Raw genomic sequence first — 19,051 nt, forward strand, 5'->3', positions numbered from 1 at the left:
TTTCATGCTGATGATGCTTGTTAAAAAATAATGTATTAATTAAATTTGTGACTGAACTCCTTAGGGGGAGAAGTGCACGTCTCCGGCTCTATTTTACCCACATTCTGCCATATATTTCGTGTTCTAGTACTCTCAGATCACTTAGCATATGTTATTCATTTTACAAACACTTTCATTGCAGATTTGACAAAACGCAAAGAAGGTACAATAGGTGATTTCTAAAGATAGCTACAGCATTCGACCCAAGGTTTAAGAATCTCAAGTGCCTTCCAAAATCTGAGAGGGTTGAGGTGTGGAGCATGCTTTCAGAAGTCTTAAAAGAGCAACACTCCGATGCGGAAACTACAGAACCCGAACCACCAAAAAAGAAAATCAATCTTCTGGTGGCATCTGACTCAGATGATGAAAATGACCATATGTCAGTTCACACTGCTTTGAATTGTTATCGAGCAGAACCAGTCATCAGCATGGACGCATTTCCTCTGGAATGGTGGTTGAAGCATGAAGGGACATATGAATCTTCCGCACATCTGACATGTAAATATCTTGTGATGCCAGCTACAATTGTGCCATGTGAACACCTGTTCTCACTTTAGGTGACATTGTGAACAAGCAGCAGGCAGCATTATCATCTACAAACAAAAAAACTTGTTTGAGTAATTGGCTGAACAAGAAATAGGACTGAATGGACTTGTAGGCTCTAAAGTTTTAGATGGTTTTGTTTGAGGTTTTTTTTTTTATTAAACATAATTCTACCTATGCAAGTTCCTTTCATGATAAAGAGATTTCACTACAGTACTTGTATTAAGTGAATTGAAAAATACTATTTTATTTTTTGTGCAAATATTTGTAATCAAAAATATAAAGTGAGCACTGTACACGTTGTATTCTGTGTTGTAATTTAAATCAATATATTTGAAAATGTAGAAAATATCCAAAATATTTAAATGGTATTCTATTTTTTAACAGTGTGATTAATCGCAATTAAATTTTTTTATTCGCTTGACAGCCCAAGAGCAAAGTGTTTTAGTTAGAAGTTTAGCATGTCTTGCCCCCATATCTGTCTCGAAGAGCATTGAGTAAGTGGCAGAAAATTTCCAAAACTCACAATAAGTGGAAGATACAACTATGGAAGCTGCTGTTTTGTGGGTCCTCGTGCTGCAGATATTAGTGTTGAAGAAAAGGCTTGCTGAGGCTTTGGGGAAGCAATATTTTAAGCCCAACAAGGTTTTAAAAGGTGTTTCAGAAAACTGCAACTGACTTATGAACTCTTCTAGCTACACAGGGATGCAATGTGAATAATTTCTGTAGGAAAAAGAAAGTCTGCATAGCATCATTAGGGGTGCATAGTGTTTTACAAACATTAGAGCAGGGGTCGGCAACATTTGGCATGCTGCTCGCCAGGGTAAGCACCCTGGCGGGACAGGCCAGTTTTATTTACCTGCTGACGCGGCAGGTTTGGCTGATCGCGGCCCCCACTGGCCGCGGTTTGCCGTCCCAGGCCAATGGGGGCAGCGGGAAGCAGTGCGGGCAAGCGATGTGCTGGCTGCGGCTTTTTGCTGCCCCCATTAGCCCAGGACGGCTAACTGCGGCCAGTGGGGGCCGCGATCGGCCGAACCTGTCGCGTCAGCAGGTAAATAAAACTGGCCCGGCCCGCCAGGGTGCTTACCCTGGCGAGCTGCGTGCCAAATGTTGCCGACCCCTGCACTAGAGCCTAGAGGACCTCCCCCCCCCCCCCCCCCCATTTGCGTTAGGTATTTAAACAAAAATAGCCCCTGCTGCAGAGAGTTTATAATCAAAATGGTCAAGACTCAGTTGAGTGTAGAACACAGCTGCAGAGGGAAGGTAAGGTAGAGGGATAACAAGGGTGACCAAATACAAGGTTGCATATATTAATCGGCATGCTTTTTTAAAAGTTAAGTGAACAAGATATATTAGTGACTGAACAACAGGTTACTTGTCCCATTGCCATTAGGCCATTAACATGGGCAGAGATGGGTCTTAAAGTATTTGAGAGAAATCAAAGCAGTGGCTCTGAAAATTGATTTGCAGGAAGAAGCCTTTTGGTAGGGTCGGGCATTTAACTGGTCAAAAAATAATTGGTTAACTGACAGAGTCAAACATTGATCAAATATGGTCAGTACTGTCAAATATTTTAAATTACTAGTTTATTAGAAGAGTAACAAAAAAGTAAGACTTTATAGTCTCCAATATGCATAGCCATGGATAGACATTTATGCCTAATTACAAGTTTTCTTAACTGGGTTATTTAACTCAGAAAAACTGACTCAAGCAGTAACAGAAGGAAAAATAGCAGGAAGGGAGGGGTCTCTCCACTCCCCTCACTAGCACAGAACTTTTAATATGATCAGCAATGTTTGGCTGGGGACACAGGTAGGGCATGAGGATTATAAATGGGATATTTGTAGAGGGGGAGAACTGGGTGTTTATTTACATAAGCAAACAACTCTGCATTAAATGACTAATGAGGGTGGAAGAGTTAACAGTTGTGATGCATTTGAGAAGAAAGAGCTTTAATGGCTGTGCCACTTTTCTTGGTTTTGGGAAAGGTTTAGTGACTGAACCCTTCTTCTCTCCTCAGCTTCCTTCTGAGTTAATTTCTGTGCGTCTAGTCAGTTTAGATCAGATTTTAAACTCTCAGGAGCAGGGAATGACACCTTTAAACTTGTTTAAAGGTGGTTTATAAAGCAGATGTACACTAAAGGCTTGATATTCAAATAAATAACATGTTTGAGAAAATTCCAGACAACCAAGATGCTCAACTTTCTATTAGTTCACCTTCCCCCCCCACCCACCCCCCAACAGCATGTAGTAAGTGAACAAGACATTTAAGTAGGCTTGCTAACAAACAGTACCATAATGCAATCCAAAAGGTAGGCCATCAACATCAGGGCATTCTTCCTAGAATATCTGACATTATTTGACCAGCCAATTGACTAGCTTGTCAAGCTTACCATTTGGTATAATTTTTTAAAAAGATGTCTGACTTTTGTTGACACTGATTTTTATATGCATTTTAAAACATTGTCTGGTTTATTGTGCTTTAATTGTAATTGTCTGCTGCTCTCCAAATATTTAACTGCTTTATACACATTTAATACATAAATTTAAAAACTGCTTTATTTTAAGATGTTCATTTTAGGTCAGTAGAAAGACGACTCCTGATTTATCAGGTGGGAAGATCTGTGTACAAAATCTTATTACATTAACCATCATAATTAACTTGAATTATCACAAGCTGAATGGTAGAAAGTACCTACCTAAGAGTCCCATTCTCTCCTTTGTCCAGGCTGGTGAACCGACTGTACAGACGCGTGATCTGACTGTGGGAAACTGGAGGGAAAAAGGAAATTAGACAAGTCAGTTAAACAATAACCTTGTACCCAGATTGGTTCATTACACTGAACAAGTCATCTGCAAACAGACATATGACAACACTAGAGCACTGGCAAGCTTGTCAACAGTCTGAGCTACACTGCCCCTTCCCACCTCTCCCAATAGCAGGGAGTAAGTCTGGGGTTCTCCCATGAAATCAAAAGAGTAGAGGCCAGTGCTGTACATCTGGTAAGGGGGATCAGTTAGCCTGTGGTCTTTAACAAAAATATCAGTGAGAAGTTTTCAACCCTGGCAGTCTGCTTAGTTTACATTTTCAAGGCTAAAAATTTAATGATAGCCAAGATCAACCCCAATATGTCTCTCCCCACCCCTAAATGGTCAGAATCCACAATCAAAAGCCTTTCATGCCCAAAAAGTCAGTTCTGTTCACTGCATCAACCCCTTCCCAAATCCCCACTCAGGTTTGAAGAGTGGAAGTTCACATTTTTATAAGACTACATTGATACAGATTAGACTTGTAATTTGCTTTCAAATTCACTTTCTAAATTCATACAATGTGAATATCCTTCAATTGTATTTTCTGTATTGCCAAGCTAACAAACCAAAGCTCTTATCTCTTGCATATTTCTGATGACCAAAACATTCTAAAATCTGGCTTACAGCTAGGGTAGTTCCTCTGGAAAGCTAGCTGGCCACGCAAGGGAAAAAAGGCAGCGAAGAATGCATCAAACCTACTTGCCTCCTCCCGCAAAAGTCTGCCTGAATCTGAATGCAACTAGTTTCCAGGGTTCCCTGCTGTACTTGTTTCCATCTCTAGGAAACAGTCAAATTAAATAAAAGAGACCATGCAAAAGAGCTCAGTTTTGAGAGAGCAGAGCAATAAAGCTCTCAGATCAGAAAGTTTAAGGGTGCCCATATGCAGACAAGACATTGTCTGGTTTTAAGATTAAGTTGGATAAGTTTATGGAGGGAATGGTTTAATGGTAAAACATAGTAGCCAAGGAAAACCAAGCAATGGTACATGAATAGCATAATGGCCAACAAGGGTCAGGCTAGAGACTCTTGCCTATATGCTCGGGGTATTACTGATCACCATATTTGGGGTCGGGAAGGAATTTTCCTCCAGGGTAGATTGGCTGAGCCTCTGGAGGTTTTTCGCCGTCCTCCGCAGCATGGGGCAGGGATCACTAGCAGGAGGGTCTCAGCCGATTGAAGTCTCTAAAACACAGGATTGGGGACTTCAACGGCAGAGTCCAGGGAAGGGTCTTGCGGCCTGCAGCATGCAGGGGGTCAGACCAGATGTTCATAATGGTCCCTTCTGACCTTAAAGTCTATGAGTCTATGAGTCAAACATTACATACCCAACAAGTCTACAATTAGTGGTAGAAATGCCAAATTCAAAACAAACTATTCAAATCAGCCCAGGTATTGGAGGCAACAACTGATATGGCGCTGTCAAAGAGGTTGTCTAACATCTTACAAAGACACTAGTGAGGGAGTTCTTTCTCTGGAGTCCTGATCCCCCAAGTCAACAGGCAGGTCTGCATTGGCAGCACAGCTCAGACCTTGATAGGTATTTCAGATGTGTACTAATTTAATACACACCTAGAGAAGGCGTTTCCTAAATCCTTATGTTAGTCTACAGCCCTCTACAAGACTTAGTTATAAAAGTGACAGTAAGGGCAACTGTACACTACAAAATTAAGTGGACTTAAGTTACGTTGACTTACAGCCACCACAATAATTCAATTAGTTTTACACATCCACGCTACACTCCTTGTATCGGCGGTGTGCTGTAAGGATAAGAGCTTTTCCTGTAGCCATATTATATGGCCGAAGGCCTTTGTCTGCAGCCATATTAGGAGAGCAGCAGCCATTAGCCAAGAAGCAGAAAGTTGCATCTTCACATTCCATCTAAATTACATTAAAACAATGTAATCTCAGGCTGTTAAGAAGGCGATCCTGTCCTAATAGGAACCACCATCACCAGATAAAGAAGCTGATCTTAAGACGGTTAAAGAAAATTTAGTTTGATAGCATTCTGTCTGGCAAGAAATCACTTATCAATATTTGTGACTGTGAAATCCTCATTTCTTTACTGTTTTGTCTTTACGGTCCCCACTTCTCTATTATGTGTCTGTATGATCTTGGTCTGGTTCTTCGATTGTTTCTGTCTGTTACATAATTTTGCTAGGTGTAAATCAATTAAGGTGGTGGGGTGTGACTGGTTAAAGGATTGTTTTACAGTATGTTAGGATTGGTTAAAGAACTGTTAACCAATCATTTTACAAAAATATTGCTAAAGGTATAGCTAAGCAGGACTCAAGTTTCACTATATAAACTGGGGTCCAAGGAGACCAGCAGAAGAACTCACCTCTAGACTGACATGCAGCAACCAGAATCCAGATGAGACTGGCCTTGCCCGGCTAACAGGGAAAGTCTGCCTACATGATCAGGATTGGTGATCATAGCATTGCATGCTTAGCATGTGTATTTAGCTTGGTGATTGTTAATAAATAGAAGATAAGGATATTACTGTGTAAGGCTCTTTCACTGGTAAAAGGTCCTGAAAACCTGCAAAGAGTACAACTGGAGCCCTAGGAACTGGATAAAGGTGGGCACCCCTGGAGCAGTGGTGGGCAACCTGCGGACCACACGCACTCCGTCAGGATAATCTGCTGGCAGGCCACAAGACAGTTTACACTGACCGTCGGCAGGCATGGCCACCCGCAGTTCCCAGTGGCCATGGTTTGCCGTTCCCAGCCAATGGGAGCTGTGGGAAGCTGTCCCTGCAGCCCACGCTGCTTCCCGTAGCTCCCGTTGGTCGGAAACGGCAAACCACGGCCACGCCTACCGATGGTCAGTGTAAACAAACTCTCGCGGCCCGCCAGCAGATTACCCTGATGGGCTGCAGGTTGCCCACCACTACCCTAGAGTGTGCAAGTAACAGAATTTTGTGCGGGTAACAGTGCGTCCTCACCAAGAGCACTTGCACTGATTTAACTGCCTGTGTGGGGCATTGTGGGATGGTTTCTGAAAGGCAGCATCAGTTGCTGCAAGCAATGCAGTGTCTACACTGACATTGCATTGACCTAACCACATCAATTTAAGGGCATGTTGGAGGTGGAGTTAAGTCAGTGTAGTGAGCAAGTTACATCGGTGGGAGCTACATTTTATTGTAGACTAGTGATACTCCGATCTCAGTGGTTTAGGAGCCAAATTAACAAACATTACCCGAGAGAGCCACAGTAGTGTGAATTCATTTTTTCCATTTACTATTGTTTTTATATACATCTTATTCCCACAGCAAAATGATTGACCAAGTATTCTACAATTGGTCAACATTGTAAAAGCATCCTGATTAGTTAACGGTTTTATCATCATGTGCTGCAAAAAGCTTCAGGAGACACATTAAAGAGATACTTATGGCTCCCAAGCCTCAGTGAGTATCACTGCTGTAGACGCTTATGTCAACCTGACTCTGTAGCATAGACCAGGCCTTGGTGTGCTAATAAATAGGGTTTATTAATAGCAAATGTTTATTCCTACCTGAATAGGTTGCACAGCAGGTATCAAGTCTGTATGATTGGGACACAATAACTGAATTCTTTTATCAGGCTTCTGCTTTCACTGAGTTATTTGTTTTAACTCTGCTGTTCACTTCTCTAGGATGGGCTGCCAACAGCAGTTTGCTCCATGTTTCCTTGACAACCTTGTGTCTTAGCATGGTTGGGCAATATGACAATTCCAAATAATGCAAGCACATAGCAAATTGGCTCTGGTGTTTCAAATATTGAAGTTCATTGTATTATAGATGCAGTCGATAGGTCCCAGAGCTTTAAATATTTACCAGATGCATACTTTGAGTAAAGTTAAGTGATGGGGAAAGAGGGATGCACTACCATCTAAGTCCAGGCCAGTGTCCAGAATTAGAAGCCACTGGAAAGGAAGAAGGTGCCAGGATTTCTACTCAGGTACCATCTTTTGGATCACCTTCCAACTAGGAGAAGTTTGATAAATTTGAAAACTGTGTCCTTGCTACTAGCTGGGTTAGAGAGGGCATTGTCTTCTCCCCATTGAGAATCTCATGACTGCTGCAAAGGGGAAGCAAGTCAGGCCTCTGCTAATATGTTCCGCCCCCAGTTTATCTTTTTGGCTGACTTTCTGAGTTCCTGGAGGGGGCTTGACCCCCACTCCACCCTAGGCCCCATCCCTGCTCCTCCCCTTCCCCACCAGCACCTCCTGTAGGCCACTAAACAGCTGATCATCAGTGGGTGGGAGGCGCTGCGGGGAGAAGGTGAGTAGCTGATCAGCAGGTGGTGCTGAGCACTCACTATTTTTTTCCCCATGGGTGCTCCAGCTGCAAGTTTATCATGGAGGTCACTGATTCTGTGACTTTGTGACTTCTGCAGTGGCTAGTGCAGCTGGCCAGCTCAGGCAGCACCACGGCCAAACACACCAGGCTATGCTGGGGCAGTCTTGAGCCACTGCATCCCCCTGCTCCCCCCCCTCCCCCCCAGCAACAGCAGGAGTTTGGGTCTGAGAGATGGCTCAGGGCTGGGACACAGGAGGGGGTGAGGGCTCTGGGAGATGCTTACCTCAGGGTGCTTCCCGAAAGTGGTGACATGTCCCTCCCTCAGTTCCTAGCTCGGCCTATTGCAGCTCCTGCAGCTCCCACTGCCTGCGGAGTCATCTGGCAGAGCCAGCACTTGGGGCGGAGGCAGCCCACCTAAGAGGAGCCTGCCAGCATCAGCAGGAGTCCTGGGCCACGCACCGCTGAAATTAGCAGGGTCCTGCCCCCCTCCCCTCCTGTTTTAGTCAGAGGTATATAGTACAAGTTATGGACTGGGCACAGGGATGTAAATTTTTGTTTACTGCCTGTGACCTGTCCATAACTTTTACTAAAAATATTAAAAGAGCCTTACCTATGCTCCCCCAAAAAATCTGCAGTGCTCAACTCTGCTGTCCTCAGTATTCTTGAATGGCAGTGTGAGAATGACAAGATTCTTGGCATATTCACTACTATCCACAAAATGCTGAAAGGCAACAGCGAAACTGATTCGAGTTGTGTTAATTTCACTTTGATTTTAGCTTTACCAAGCAGCATCAGTGGTGGTCCTTGAGCAATCTGCAGCCTCAGGAAGATAACATTTCCTACTTTATTCATCCTTATTCATAAAATTTAAATTCTACAAGTGATCTTAAGTGCTTTGAGGTAGAAACTGTGTCTTGTTTTTTCCATTAAGTACTTACGGTGCCCCAGGATATGCTATCACTTGCGTATGTTTACATTTGTTTCATGTTTGGAAAGGCCCTTGCAATCAAGAATCCACTCGAACTTTTCTATTAAAAGAAAGATTTTACACATATCTACAAACTCTTGCACTCTTCAGGGAAATCTCCCCCCCGCCCCCCCCCCCCCCCCTGTAGCCAGTAAACGGCTTTTAAACACCCTGATTGGGACTACTACAATAATCCTTTTGGTGCACTTACATTTAATATTTCTGCATCACATGTTTTTAAGAGTCTTATAGTACAGATGTATTGTTTACATCTGTACTATAAGACTCTTAAAAACATGGGATGTTTTTAAGTGCATTTTGAGAAAGCAGGTTTTCTGTGTAACAGATATTCATTTGAAATGAGTTTTCCCAATTAGTTCTCTTTTGTGAGCTTCTGCATACAAGCCTAACTTGCTCTGTAATCCCCTCCCACTGCACATAGACACAAAGGAAGGGGACAGATCAATAGTAATCTCTGATTAGTCATGAAACAAGATAATTATGTGATCAAAAAATTCAAAGACACAGGTCACAGGCAGGGCATAGATATTCTGTGATAGAGGTTATACCCTAAGTGTTTAGGTGCATTACTTCAGCACAAGGGGGAAAAAGGGTGTGACCTAGTAGTTCAAGTACTGTAACATTCCTATGTCTATTCAAAGACCTGTAAAAACCAAATGTCAAACAAACAACATTTTCCAAACCAGGCATCATTCCAGACTTCTCCCCTATTTCTTACACTGGCTACTGAAATTTGCACTTCGGGGGGATTCTTAAGATAGTCTTGAAACAAAGTTCCAAGCAAATTTCCAAGTTGATCAGCGTGAACTAAGGGGGGGGAGGGGAAAACAGCAGTACTGTAAAATGCCATGTAAGTTCTTAGCATGGTACTACCACTACCTTGGACTAAGGAATTCAGGGAGCAAAAGTTCAGAAGTTACTGTGGTTACACAAGAATCTACTGATGATGACTTGTCAGATGGCTGGGTTTTAAGGGACATTTAACCCTTTTTCCTTCTTGAAAGCCTTAACTATACAGGTATAGCAGAATTACTATTATGCACAGAATGAATCTCAGACTGTCAGCACAGACTCTAAGGCTAGGTCTACACTACCCACCTGAATCAGCGGGTAGAAATCGATCTCTTGGGGATCGAATTATCGCGTCTCGTTGGGACGTGACAATCGATCCCCGAATCGACGTGCTTACTCCACCAGCGGAGGTAAGAGTAAGCGCTGTCGATGGGGAGCCACGGAGGTCGATTTTGCTGCCGTTCTCACAGCGGGGTAAATTGGCTCCAATAAGTCGAATTCAGCTACGCTATTCACGTAGCTGAATTTGCGTACCTTAAATCAACCCTCCCCCCCCCCCCCCCCGTAGTGAAGACCTGCCCTAAGTATGAAACAATCCAAAACTTGAACTGAAATTTTCAATTCAACATGTGAAGAAATAAAAACAGGATGCCACAAAGATATTTTTATCCACTCCAGGTACAAAAGCTAATATGGACTATTGTGTAGCGTTAATTTAGCTATCAGCTGTGGCTTTGCATTGCTTGTAAGGGGTCCACTTTCAGTGGTGGGAAAGACACCCACAACTGAGAGAACGCCACAGGCAAGTATCCACCAATAGACAATGTTTAAACCAAATTCACTTACTTCTTCCTATCCAACAGAAACTGGAGAAAATACAGTTTAGTAAAATGGAGACAGACAAGTATAGAGTCCTCAGAGTAATTAATAGTGTTACCATTTCTCAAGTTGGACATTTAGTCACAACATGCTGTTCTGCTTTAGCTGGGTTCACTTTAAGAACTATTTAGCAGAGGAAGTATCGGCTGCACCAAGCTGTTAAGAGTTGGTGGATGTTACAGAACCTTCAGAATGACCCACATTCACAGCAATACTAACAGTGTTTTTCCACCAAACTTTGTTCCGGGTACTTTAGGATTGCTTTTTAACTGCCCTTTACTTGTGTAGACATTTACACAGGTGGAAAGCAAGAGTAAGGTGCTAACCTAACGGTGGAATTTTCCATCTAGTGTGCAGACTACACAAGGTAGAGCAGAATTAAGCTCCTAGTCTATAATTAAAGACTAGAAAAATGAAAGATTACTAAAGTGAGAAAAAATGTAATAGCCTATGACCGTCCATATAGACATGAATCAATGTAAATTAATCTCACTGACAGCACAGTTTTGTTTTATAAATCCTTAAACAAAAATTAAATCCTAAAAATAGACATTAACATTTGAACTTAGACCACAAAAACCAGAATCTGAAATTTAAGTTGCAAACCACAAATATAAGTCTCACACTAAAAAAGTTAAATGAAGCGTTTAAGGGTAAGGAGGGCAGGAACTCTCCTAGCACCAGTTCTGTCACTTAAACAGTCAGTCTCTACACATATTCTAAATGTTTATAAACCAAGCCCATTGCTCAGTAATGATTCTCCAATATTTGCTGAAATATTAACAACAGTATAATGCACCAAGTGTCAGGGGTCTGTCGGAGAATCATTCCCAAATATTTGCTAGTGGTACTGGGACTAGCTAACATTTGGAATGTCTAGAGGCTGACAATTTAAGTTAAACCTTTGCTTGCTTTTAATTTTTGCTCTTTTTAGTGAGAGATGTGTGAATACACATGCAATGATCCGCTGGGCAGCGCAAATTCCGGCTGACATTGTGCAGGGCGCTGCATGATAAGCTGGTAATAAAGAAAAATGACAGTTGATGAATCCAACAAGCATGGAAACAGTCTATGTGCTCAAACTACTTGTGACAGTGTACCCCATAAGGATTTATGGAAATAGGCTTATGAATGTGTGTGTGTGTATATATATATATATATATATATATATAAAAACATAACTGGAATATGGTTTATGCTACATATGCCATGTAACATATCTCTGTAAAGGTTATGATCTATTGAATCTATTCATTCTATTTGTATGCATGTGTCATTGTTGTATTTGAAGTTATGAATATTGGCTGCGTACTTGCTTAATTTCTAAGTAGCCTTAGTAAAGCTTTTGGTCAGCTTCTTGAGAAAGGAATGTGCAAGTTAAGTGCCCAATCAAGAAACACTTAAAGGACAATGAATCTTGGAAGGTTCCAATCCACATAAGAAATCTACCTGAGGATGTTTAGGGTAGCATGTAAGCAATGGCTGCTGTCTGTAAAAATGGCATCATGCCTGGACATGAGACTTGCCCATGTGACTCCAAAACTCCATTTTGGAGCTGGACTTTGCATAGGAGAGAGGAGAGGGTCTCCACCAACAAGAGAAAGTCTATTTAAGCCCGTGGGAGACCCCTCCATTTTGTCTTCAGCCGACTAAAGAGATAGCCTCTTCACCCCCAAGGATACCTGAAAGAAACTGGAACAAAGGACAGTAACTACAGGGGGTGAGTGTGATTGCTGGACCCAGATTAGAAGGAGACTAGTCTGTAAAAGGAAGCTTACTGGAACTTCTCAGAGGGTGAGATTTTATCTGTATTCAGTTTTATTACTGTATTAGGCATAGGCTTGCGTGTTTTATTTTATTTTGCTTGGTAATTCACTTTGTTCTGTCTGTCACTACTTGGAACCACTTAAATCCTACTTTCTGTATTTAATAAAAATCACTTTTTACTTATTAATACCTGGAGGGGCCAAACAGCTGTGCATCTCTCTCTATCAGTGTTAGAGAGTGAACAATTTAGGAGGGTAAATTTAGAAGGAGCTTTATACAGGGTATAACGGATTTATTTTGTGTTTGGACCCCATTGGGAGTTGAACATCTGAATGTTAAAGACAGAAACACTACTTAAGTTGCTTTCAGTTACGTCTGCAGCTTTGGGGCACATGGTTCAGACCCTGGGTCTGTGTTGGAGCAGACTGCCATATCTGGCTCAACAAGACAAGGTGCGGGAGTCCCAAGCTGGCAGGGAAAACAGGGGCAGAAGTAGTCTTGGCACATCAGTTGGCAGCCCCAAGGGGATTTCTGTGATCCAACCCGTCACACTACTTGTGTCAGGAATATGTATGTGGTGGAAATGCATCTTTCTGGAAGATACTGGGAGAGAGACCATACCCTCAGAGGCAAAAACAAGAGGTAGGGAAATGTTTAATTTGGAAAGATCTTAGTTCTCTGCAGGGACTTAGCAGCAAGACGCTACCTTGAAAAAGACAAATGAAATCCTGGAAGTCAAAAATGTGATTTCTTAATTCTAGGGAAGGTGGCTGCAGCGAATGATTGAAGTTCTCAGAGCTGCAACCATCATGTCTAGTCCACAAAACACCTAATTTTACCAAGACAGTTTCATTTACTAATACATGGACGATTAGTGACACCACTCGTATTTTGCCCAGATTCTGTATTTATGGAAAGGCAATGGTTCACAACTAAAGGATGAGGTAGGCTATACAGAGCAGTTTTACTATAACTGTTCTTAAAATAGTCCATCTGAATTCATAGTACAAGGATTTGCAAACTTTTCTGTTGTTGACCACATCTTCAAGTCTAATGGATCACCTCCCTCGCATACCTGGTACTTTCAACCTCCCTCTTATTTGCAATCGTAACATTCCTAATGCAACTATGCAATCACTTCAATGGCAAAGTAATACTAGGAAGCTATTTACTGTATTTTTAGCCTTTTTTAAAAAGTTTAGTAGCTAGAAACAATGAAAACCAGAAACATGCAATAAGCCAGTTCTCCAATGACTACCAGAAATTACCCCATCAATTTATATTTTGGTAAATACAAAAGTAGATTGACTGCTGTCTTCTCCCTTTGTATCTCAGGCAATGCAAAAGCAAAAACTATCTGCATCTTCTAATGTCCATAGTAACAGCTCCTGTGCTTCCTCCCTACCACCCTTGTTGTATTCCTGATATTTGCTCAATAGCAATAGGCCACTGGTGACACCTGCCTTAGGTTGGTGCAAGTCCCTATTCAGCACTTACATGTTACCTGAGCTACAGCAGAGAATCAGAGATTTGTATCCAGCTCCCTGGCAGTCTCTGCTTTCTATTATGCCACGCAGATCTCTGCCACAGCAGAGAATCTGTCTTGCTCGTTTAGGCCTATCAGGTTAGGAACTCTGCTAGCACTAGGAGTTAAACAATGGCTGGTACTAGCACGGTTTACCTATGAGGCGGGTAGGATCTGTGCAGACAAAAGAAGGCTTCTCAGCAAAGGTAATTGATGTTTACAAGAAGTGCTGCAGTGCTTCCACCCTGCGTGTTCCTCCTTTACAAACACCAAATAATGGGGGGGGGGGGTGCAGGTCGCGAGTGTAAAGATCTCCGATCCCCTACTGCAAAACCCCATAATCCTATAGTGATGGTCAGCCTCTTTTGCTGGGATCGCATCCCCCATCATGACGGGTTCACACGGGCCGGTGAGTCACATCCCTCTTCCCCCCGGGAGGGTCGTTCCCGGGATGGAGGGAATGACCAGGGCGGGAAGGGGCCTGGTCATGCAGAGAGCACCTGTCCACAGACGGGCGAGAGGTCCCCGCCTGGCCGGAGCGGGAAGGGATCGAGCCCCCGGCGGCCCGCCAAGGGGCTAGCAGCATACCGGAGCGGAGGATTGTCTTCCCCGGCACCCAGAAGCTGCTGTGCCCAGCCGGGGAGAGCCAGAGGCGGTGAGGCAATCTCCGCACTGCCGCTGGGAACAAGCCTCCAGCCCGGCAGACGGGCTCGCAGTACGATCGCAGCATGGAAGCGGCGCTCAGGAGCTCAATGGCCCCGACCCCCGGGCCTGGGCTCAGGTGACCACCAGCCCGAGTCTTCGCCGGCGCCGCAGCGCCCCCGCTGTTCCACCAGCGCCACCTCCTGCAGCTCCACCAACCGCGTCGCCCCGCCTGCCGGCCAGCCCCGGCTATGGGGCAGAGACCGGCCGCCCGCTCCCGTCCAGCCCAGCCCGCAAAGCCCCGGCCGGCAGCCCGCTACTCACAGCCCGTCTCCTTCTTGATCTCCTCGATCTCCTCGTCCCGCAGCAGCGAGGATGCTCGCGAGCCCATCTCCGGCCGCCGCCTCTGGCCGCAGCGGACCGCACAGAGAAGGGGGGAGAAGGCAACGGCGGCCTCGGCCAATCAGCGGCTCCCGGACTCTGCGGCCGGACACCGAGGCGGCTGGATACCTGTGAGGAGAAGGCAGGTCAGAGAAAGCCCTGCGCTTCCTCTTATCAACCCCGGCCGCGGGGGGTGGAGCGCCCCTCCCGCCCCACGCTGTAGCCCCGCCCCGCAGCTCCTCGCCTCTCACAGAGGAGAGCTTATCAGCGCCTGCGCGGTGCGGCTCCTGTCTTCCCTCCCGCTAACGGTCACACTTAGGACTGTTTAACGTCATCACGAGAGGCCCTAAAAGCGCGGGCCATGGAAACTACTACTCCCAGCATTCAGCGTTGCGCGTAGCACTGATTACTCACCGCAAGGTGCCGCATTGTACTCTGGGAGTTATAGTCCCCAACACGGCTCTGATGCCAAGCTAGGAGCAGGGAGTTTGTATGTTCTAAGGTGCCCGCCGCCCGGCCCGCGCTATCTACTTGCGAGTCGCTCCGTGCGGGTCCGGGGGACTTGGTAGTGGGGAGGGAACTTAGGAGCTGCTCCTGTGGGGTCCGGGCCCCTGGTGTGATTCCTTGCCCCATGCAGTGACCTTAGTGGTGACCTATTTACCCCCAGGGCTGTCTCTGGGTTCCCCCTGCCCCGCGGGCCCCAGTGCGAGCCCTTCCCGGCTGCCCTGCACCTGCGTGCGGGCTGAGGGGCTCCCGACACGCGCTGTCACTCCAACTGGGTGAGCTGCGGCTCGAGGTCACTCCCAAGGGCGGCGTTGAGGTCACAAAAGCAGCCCCAGCGTGGGCGGGTTAGTGTGCTGCACAATAGGGAGGGCGCACCGGCTGGCAGAGAGGAGGGTTTGATCTGGCAAACCATTAGAGATGTTCGTAAAGGTTGGGAACCGCTGCCGGGCTGGTTGGTCCCTGTATAACTGCTTCTCTGCACCTAACAGTGCACGGTATTTACTTTTTAGTGAATAGGTCTGCTTAATCTTAGTGTTAACAGTTCCCATTTAGGAGAGAAACTCGTGATCTGTTCAGCAAAATTTCTGGGGTTGTTATACTTTTCTACAGTAATAATAATTTCAATCCTTTAGTGTGTAAAGGGTCTTCAGATTTTGGCATTTATGCTCCATTTGACAGGGAAGCATACAGTGCTGGTTTTTAGAGCTAAATGTAATGCATTTTATTACCATTGCCCCATGTATGCAGTTGGTAGACAAATGTGGTGCCTGTATGTGTATTATTATATGCTGGGGTGCTTTCCTCCTCAATCTGCAGCTTTATTCTACTGGATGCTGAGTGTCACAGCTGGAGAGCATTAAAATGATTCTGTCTCTATCTTTTCATTTTTCTTCTTGGATTATCCTGCAGAGGTCCTAAGAAAAACAAATCTTTTAACAGAGGAGTTCCCCTTTTCATTTCCTACTCTGCTTTGAGAACCAGACTATTTGGGGAGCTAGTTTGGGGATATACCAGCATGGATCCAAGCAGCGATTACCAGTTCCTCAATGAGATTCTGGGAAAAGCAGTGAAAATCACCTTGAAATGTGGCATCTTCCAGGGAATATTGCAGCATGTGGATTCCAGCAGAAGTATCGTTCTGAGCAGAGGTTTAACTCTTGTTCTGTACTTGTCACCTAAATTAATGTCGTTCTTCAAATGCTGGGGGTGGGGGAGTTCATGAAGGAGTATTTACATATTCTAGATTGGATAGGGTACGGGCTCATTGGCATACTATATCATATGTTGGAAGGGTGTGTGGGTTGGAACTTCATATCACATATTGGAAAGAGAACATTGTTTCCCACATGAGGAAGAATAGATTCATGTGATAGATGTACAATTTTTGATGTGCCAGGACTGAACTGAGTGTTTGTTCCATACCATTCTCTGGTCTTTTTTGAGACTATTTAGACTGAGTAGATGGAGGGCATTGCTTGCCCAAATTCTGAATGTAGTGAACAAATCTGAGATTCTGTTTATTTTAAAAGATATCTGAGATTTTAAGTGAAATAGAGGCATAATCTACCTTCAGGATTTATCTTGAACAAGTTAAATCTGCATGTAGTCTTCATTTCAAGAGAGTAGGAACAGGAGAGGGTTCTGATGTACTTATGCCTTGCTCAGCAATAATTATGTGTAACTGGAATCTGTGCCACTCAAATTACTCAATAGCTGACTTTCACTGATAATGCCAGAATAATTAATCTTCAGCCGTTCAGAAACTAAATAGAACTAGGCTGCTCAGTCTTTCATGCAGACTGCACCTGCTGATTGTACCAGGCACAGACTAACCTTCCATTGATTTCAGCGGGGCATTGTTGTACTCATGCAATGAAAAACAAGCAGCAGAAGAGTGAACACTCTTACTTAATGTAACGTTACAAAGGAAATGGGCCCAGCTGTGCTCTCAGCTTTGTGATTGCAAAAGAATAACTGAGTCCAGAATTTGCCCCGTTGTGTCCACCAGACATTTGCATACTACACACTCATTGTTTTTTGTATCAGTTTTACTCAGTACAGTCATTTGAAATTGATTATTGCTTTTGCCAGTGGTCATTAGCGAGGACAGTTCTCTGGCCTTATTTGGTGTGTAATCAGTTCTTACCTTTACTTTTATTGCAAAGCTCAATGTTTCTGATTATTTATCTACCTATCTTTTAATTATTTCAGTGAAGAACTTGGAAACAGGCAGAAGCATGGCAGGTGTGAAGATGTTTTTTGGTTATGAAATTGTGAATGGTGAGAACTTTCTTTGTTCTGCAAGGATGAGGTTCATGGGTACTATCACATGTTTAGCACTTTTGTTTTTCTTTTCTAATGATGGGCCGTATTCAGGCCTTCTTATCTGGATAAAAGTCTCATTTTAGTCATGGAGAGTTTCGGCTGAGTAACTCCTCAGTAAGGAGAGGAAAGATGCCCAGTGGTAAGGGCCCTAGTCTAGGACTTGGGAGATCTGAATTCAAGTCCCTGCTGTGACGAGCAAGTCACTAACCTATCTGTGCCTCAGTTTCCTCATCTGTAAAATGGGAATAATAGTACTAGTTTTCCTCAAAGGGATGTTGTGAGGATAGCTGCATTAAACATTGTGATGTGCTCAGATGCAACAGTAATCAGGGAGGGCCATGTAAGTATCTCAGGCTTTGTCTACACTAGCACTTTTGTCTGCAAAACTTTTGTAGGTGAAAAAAACAAAATTGAAAAAGATTCAGTGAGAAGTCTTTCATTTAGATTTTCACTTTCCCCTGGAGCGTTTAAGCCAATAATAGAATTGTGTTAAAAATGAAACTGATTATAACAAATGAAACTGACTATAATAAAACTTTATAATCCAAGTGTTGAGTAAATAAAAACTGAAAACATTTTAAAGGGACTCATTAAGACATCATAATTTGAACAGCACATGAGAACTCTCTCTTCAATATTTCATTAAACTCTGCATTCTGTAAAACACACAAAATAGATGATGTTTTCCTGTCTTTCAAAAATGTAATAGTAGATGTTATAATGAGGTCTCTTACTATGATTTAAAAGGACACTGTCAACTTAAAAATCATTCTTCTGTCTGAAAATGTACTTAAAATAATAGATAAAACCTAAGATTACTATAGCTGAGAGGTCAGGGGGAAAATATTTCCTGTTCCTCTTTCTCCGCTTCCCCACAGCTTATTTACTTCGTGCATATAACAGCACTTAGCATATCCTCAATTTTGCTCTTTTCCCTATATAATGAGTCAGTTTCCCCATTTGTTTGTTTTGGGCCTGTCACATAGCAATATAGGTGAGAAGAACATTAAAAAAAATAGGAAAATTTGATTATGCAACGATAAAATCAGCAGGGAAGGGAAGTAGTATCCAAAACTGCAAAAATTATAAAATGGTAGTACTTGATCATCAATCTCAAAGGGCATTGTTAGGATTAGTTAATGTTTATAGAGTTCTTGAACATATAAAGTGCTATATGGGGCTGATCCAAAGCCCGTTACAGTCAATGTAAAGATGGCCATTGCTTCAAACCATGGATCAGATTCTTTATTTAAACTACTTTAACGCTTTTTTTTAAAAATTGACAATATTTCAAGTTGATGGTCTCCCCTTAAGTATTTTTATAAAGTATGCTACATTACATTGGTTAATCTACTGTGCCACATGATACAGATTAATATGCTCTGAAGTACTATCTGAATTAATTAAAACTAGGCAAATTAAATGATCAAAGTACGTTTTGAGATTTATTAGTCTTGTTCACTTCATTAATTCATGGAAACACCTTGTGGAAAGGCTGTGTTGGGGTGATCACTATTGCCTCTGCTTGTCTTCTTCCCCAGATCCAAAAAGACAGAGGAGTCAGAGCACTCCATTC

The 19,051-nt window shown here is 43.4% G+C and overlaps 2 protein-coding genes across 12 annotated transcripts in view; one reads left to right on the forward strand and one right to left on the reverse strand.

Annotated features, from left to right (window-relative positions):
- The window catches only part of CHP1 (calcineurin like EF-hand protein 1), a 39,797-nt gene extending 24,959 nt beyond the window's left edge, over positions 1-14,838 (reverse strand). Inside the window, exons 1-2 of the mRNA XM_054025435.1 lie at positions 14,590-14,838; positions 3,282-3,354 (exon numbers count right to left, since the gene is read on the reverse strand). Of these exons, the coding sequence (XP_053881410.1) occupies positions 3,282-3,354; positions 14,590-14,656 (140 nt within the window). The 5' untranslated portion in view covers positions 14,657-14,838. The remainder of the gene's footprint in view (positions 1-3,281; positions 3,355-14,589) is intronic.
- The window catches only part of EXD1 (exonuclease 3'-5' domain containing 1), a 42,142-nt gene continuing 37,798 nt past the window's right edge, over positions 14,708-19,051 (forward strand). For 6 of the 11 annotated variants that reach the window (XM_054025423.1, XM_054025428.1, XM_054025427.1 and 3 more), the window contains exons 1-3: positions 15,108-15,148; positions 16,060-16,298; positions 17,362-17,430. In XM_054025423.1, the coding sequence (XP_053881398.1) occupies positions 16,166-16,298; positions 17,362-17,430 (202 nt within the window). In that variant the 5' untranslated portion in view covers positions 15,108-15,148; positions 16,060-16,165. Of the gene's footprint in view, positions 14,793-15,107; positions 15,149-15,600; positions 15,645-16,059; positions 16,299-17,361; positions 17,431-19,051 lie in introns of those variants that run through there. The other 5 variants (XM_054025433.1, XM_054025434.1, XM_054025424.1 and 2 more) reach the window with 4 other exon arrangements.

The sequence above is a fragment of the Malaclemys terrapin genome, chromosome 4, assembly GCF_027887155.1.
Source record: "Malaclemys terrapin pileata isolate rMalTer1 chromosome 4, rMalTer1.hap1, whole genome shotgun sequence".
Classification (NCBI taxonomy): domain Eukaryota; kingdom Metazoa; phylum Chordata; order Testudines; family Emydidae; genus Malaclemys; species Malaclemys terrapin.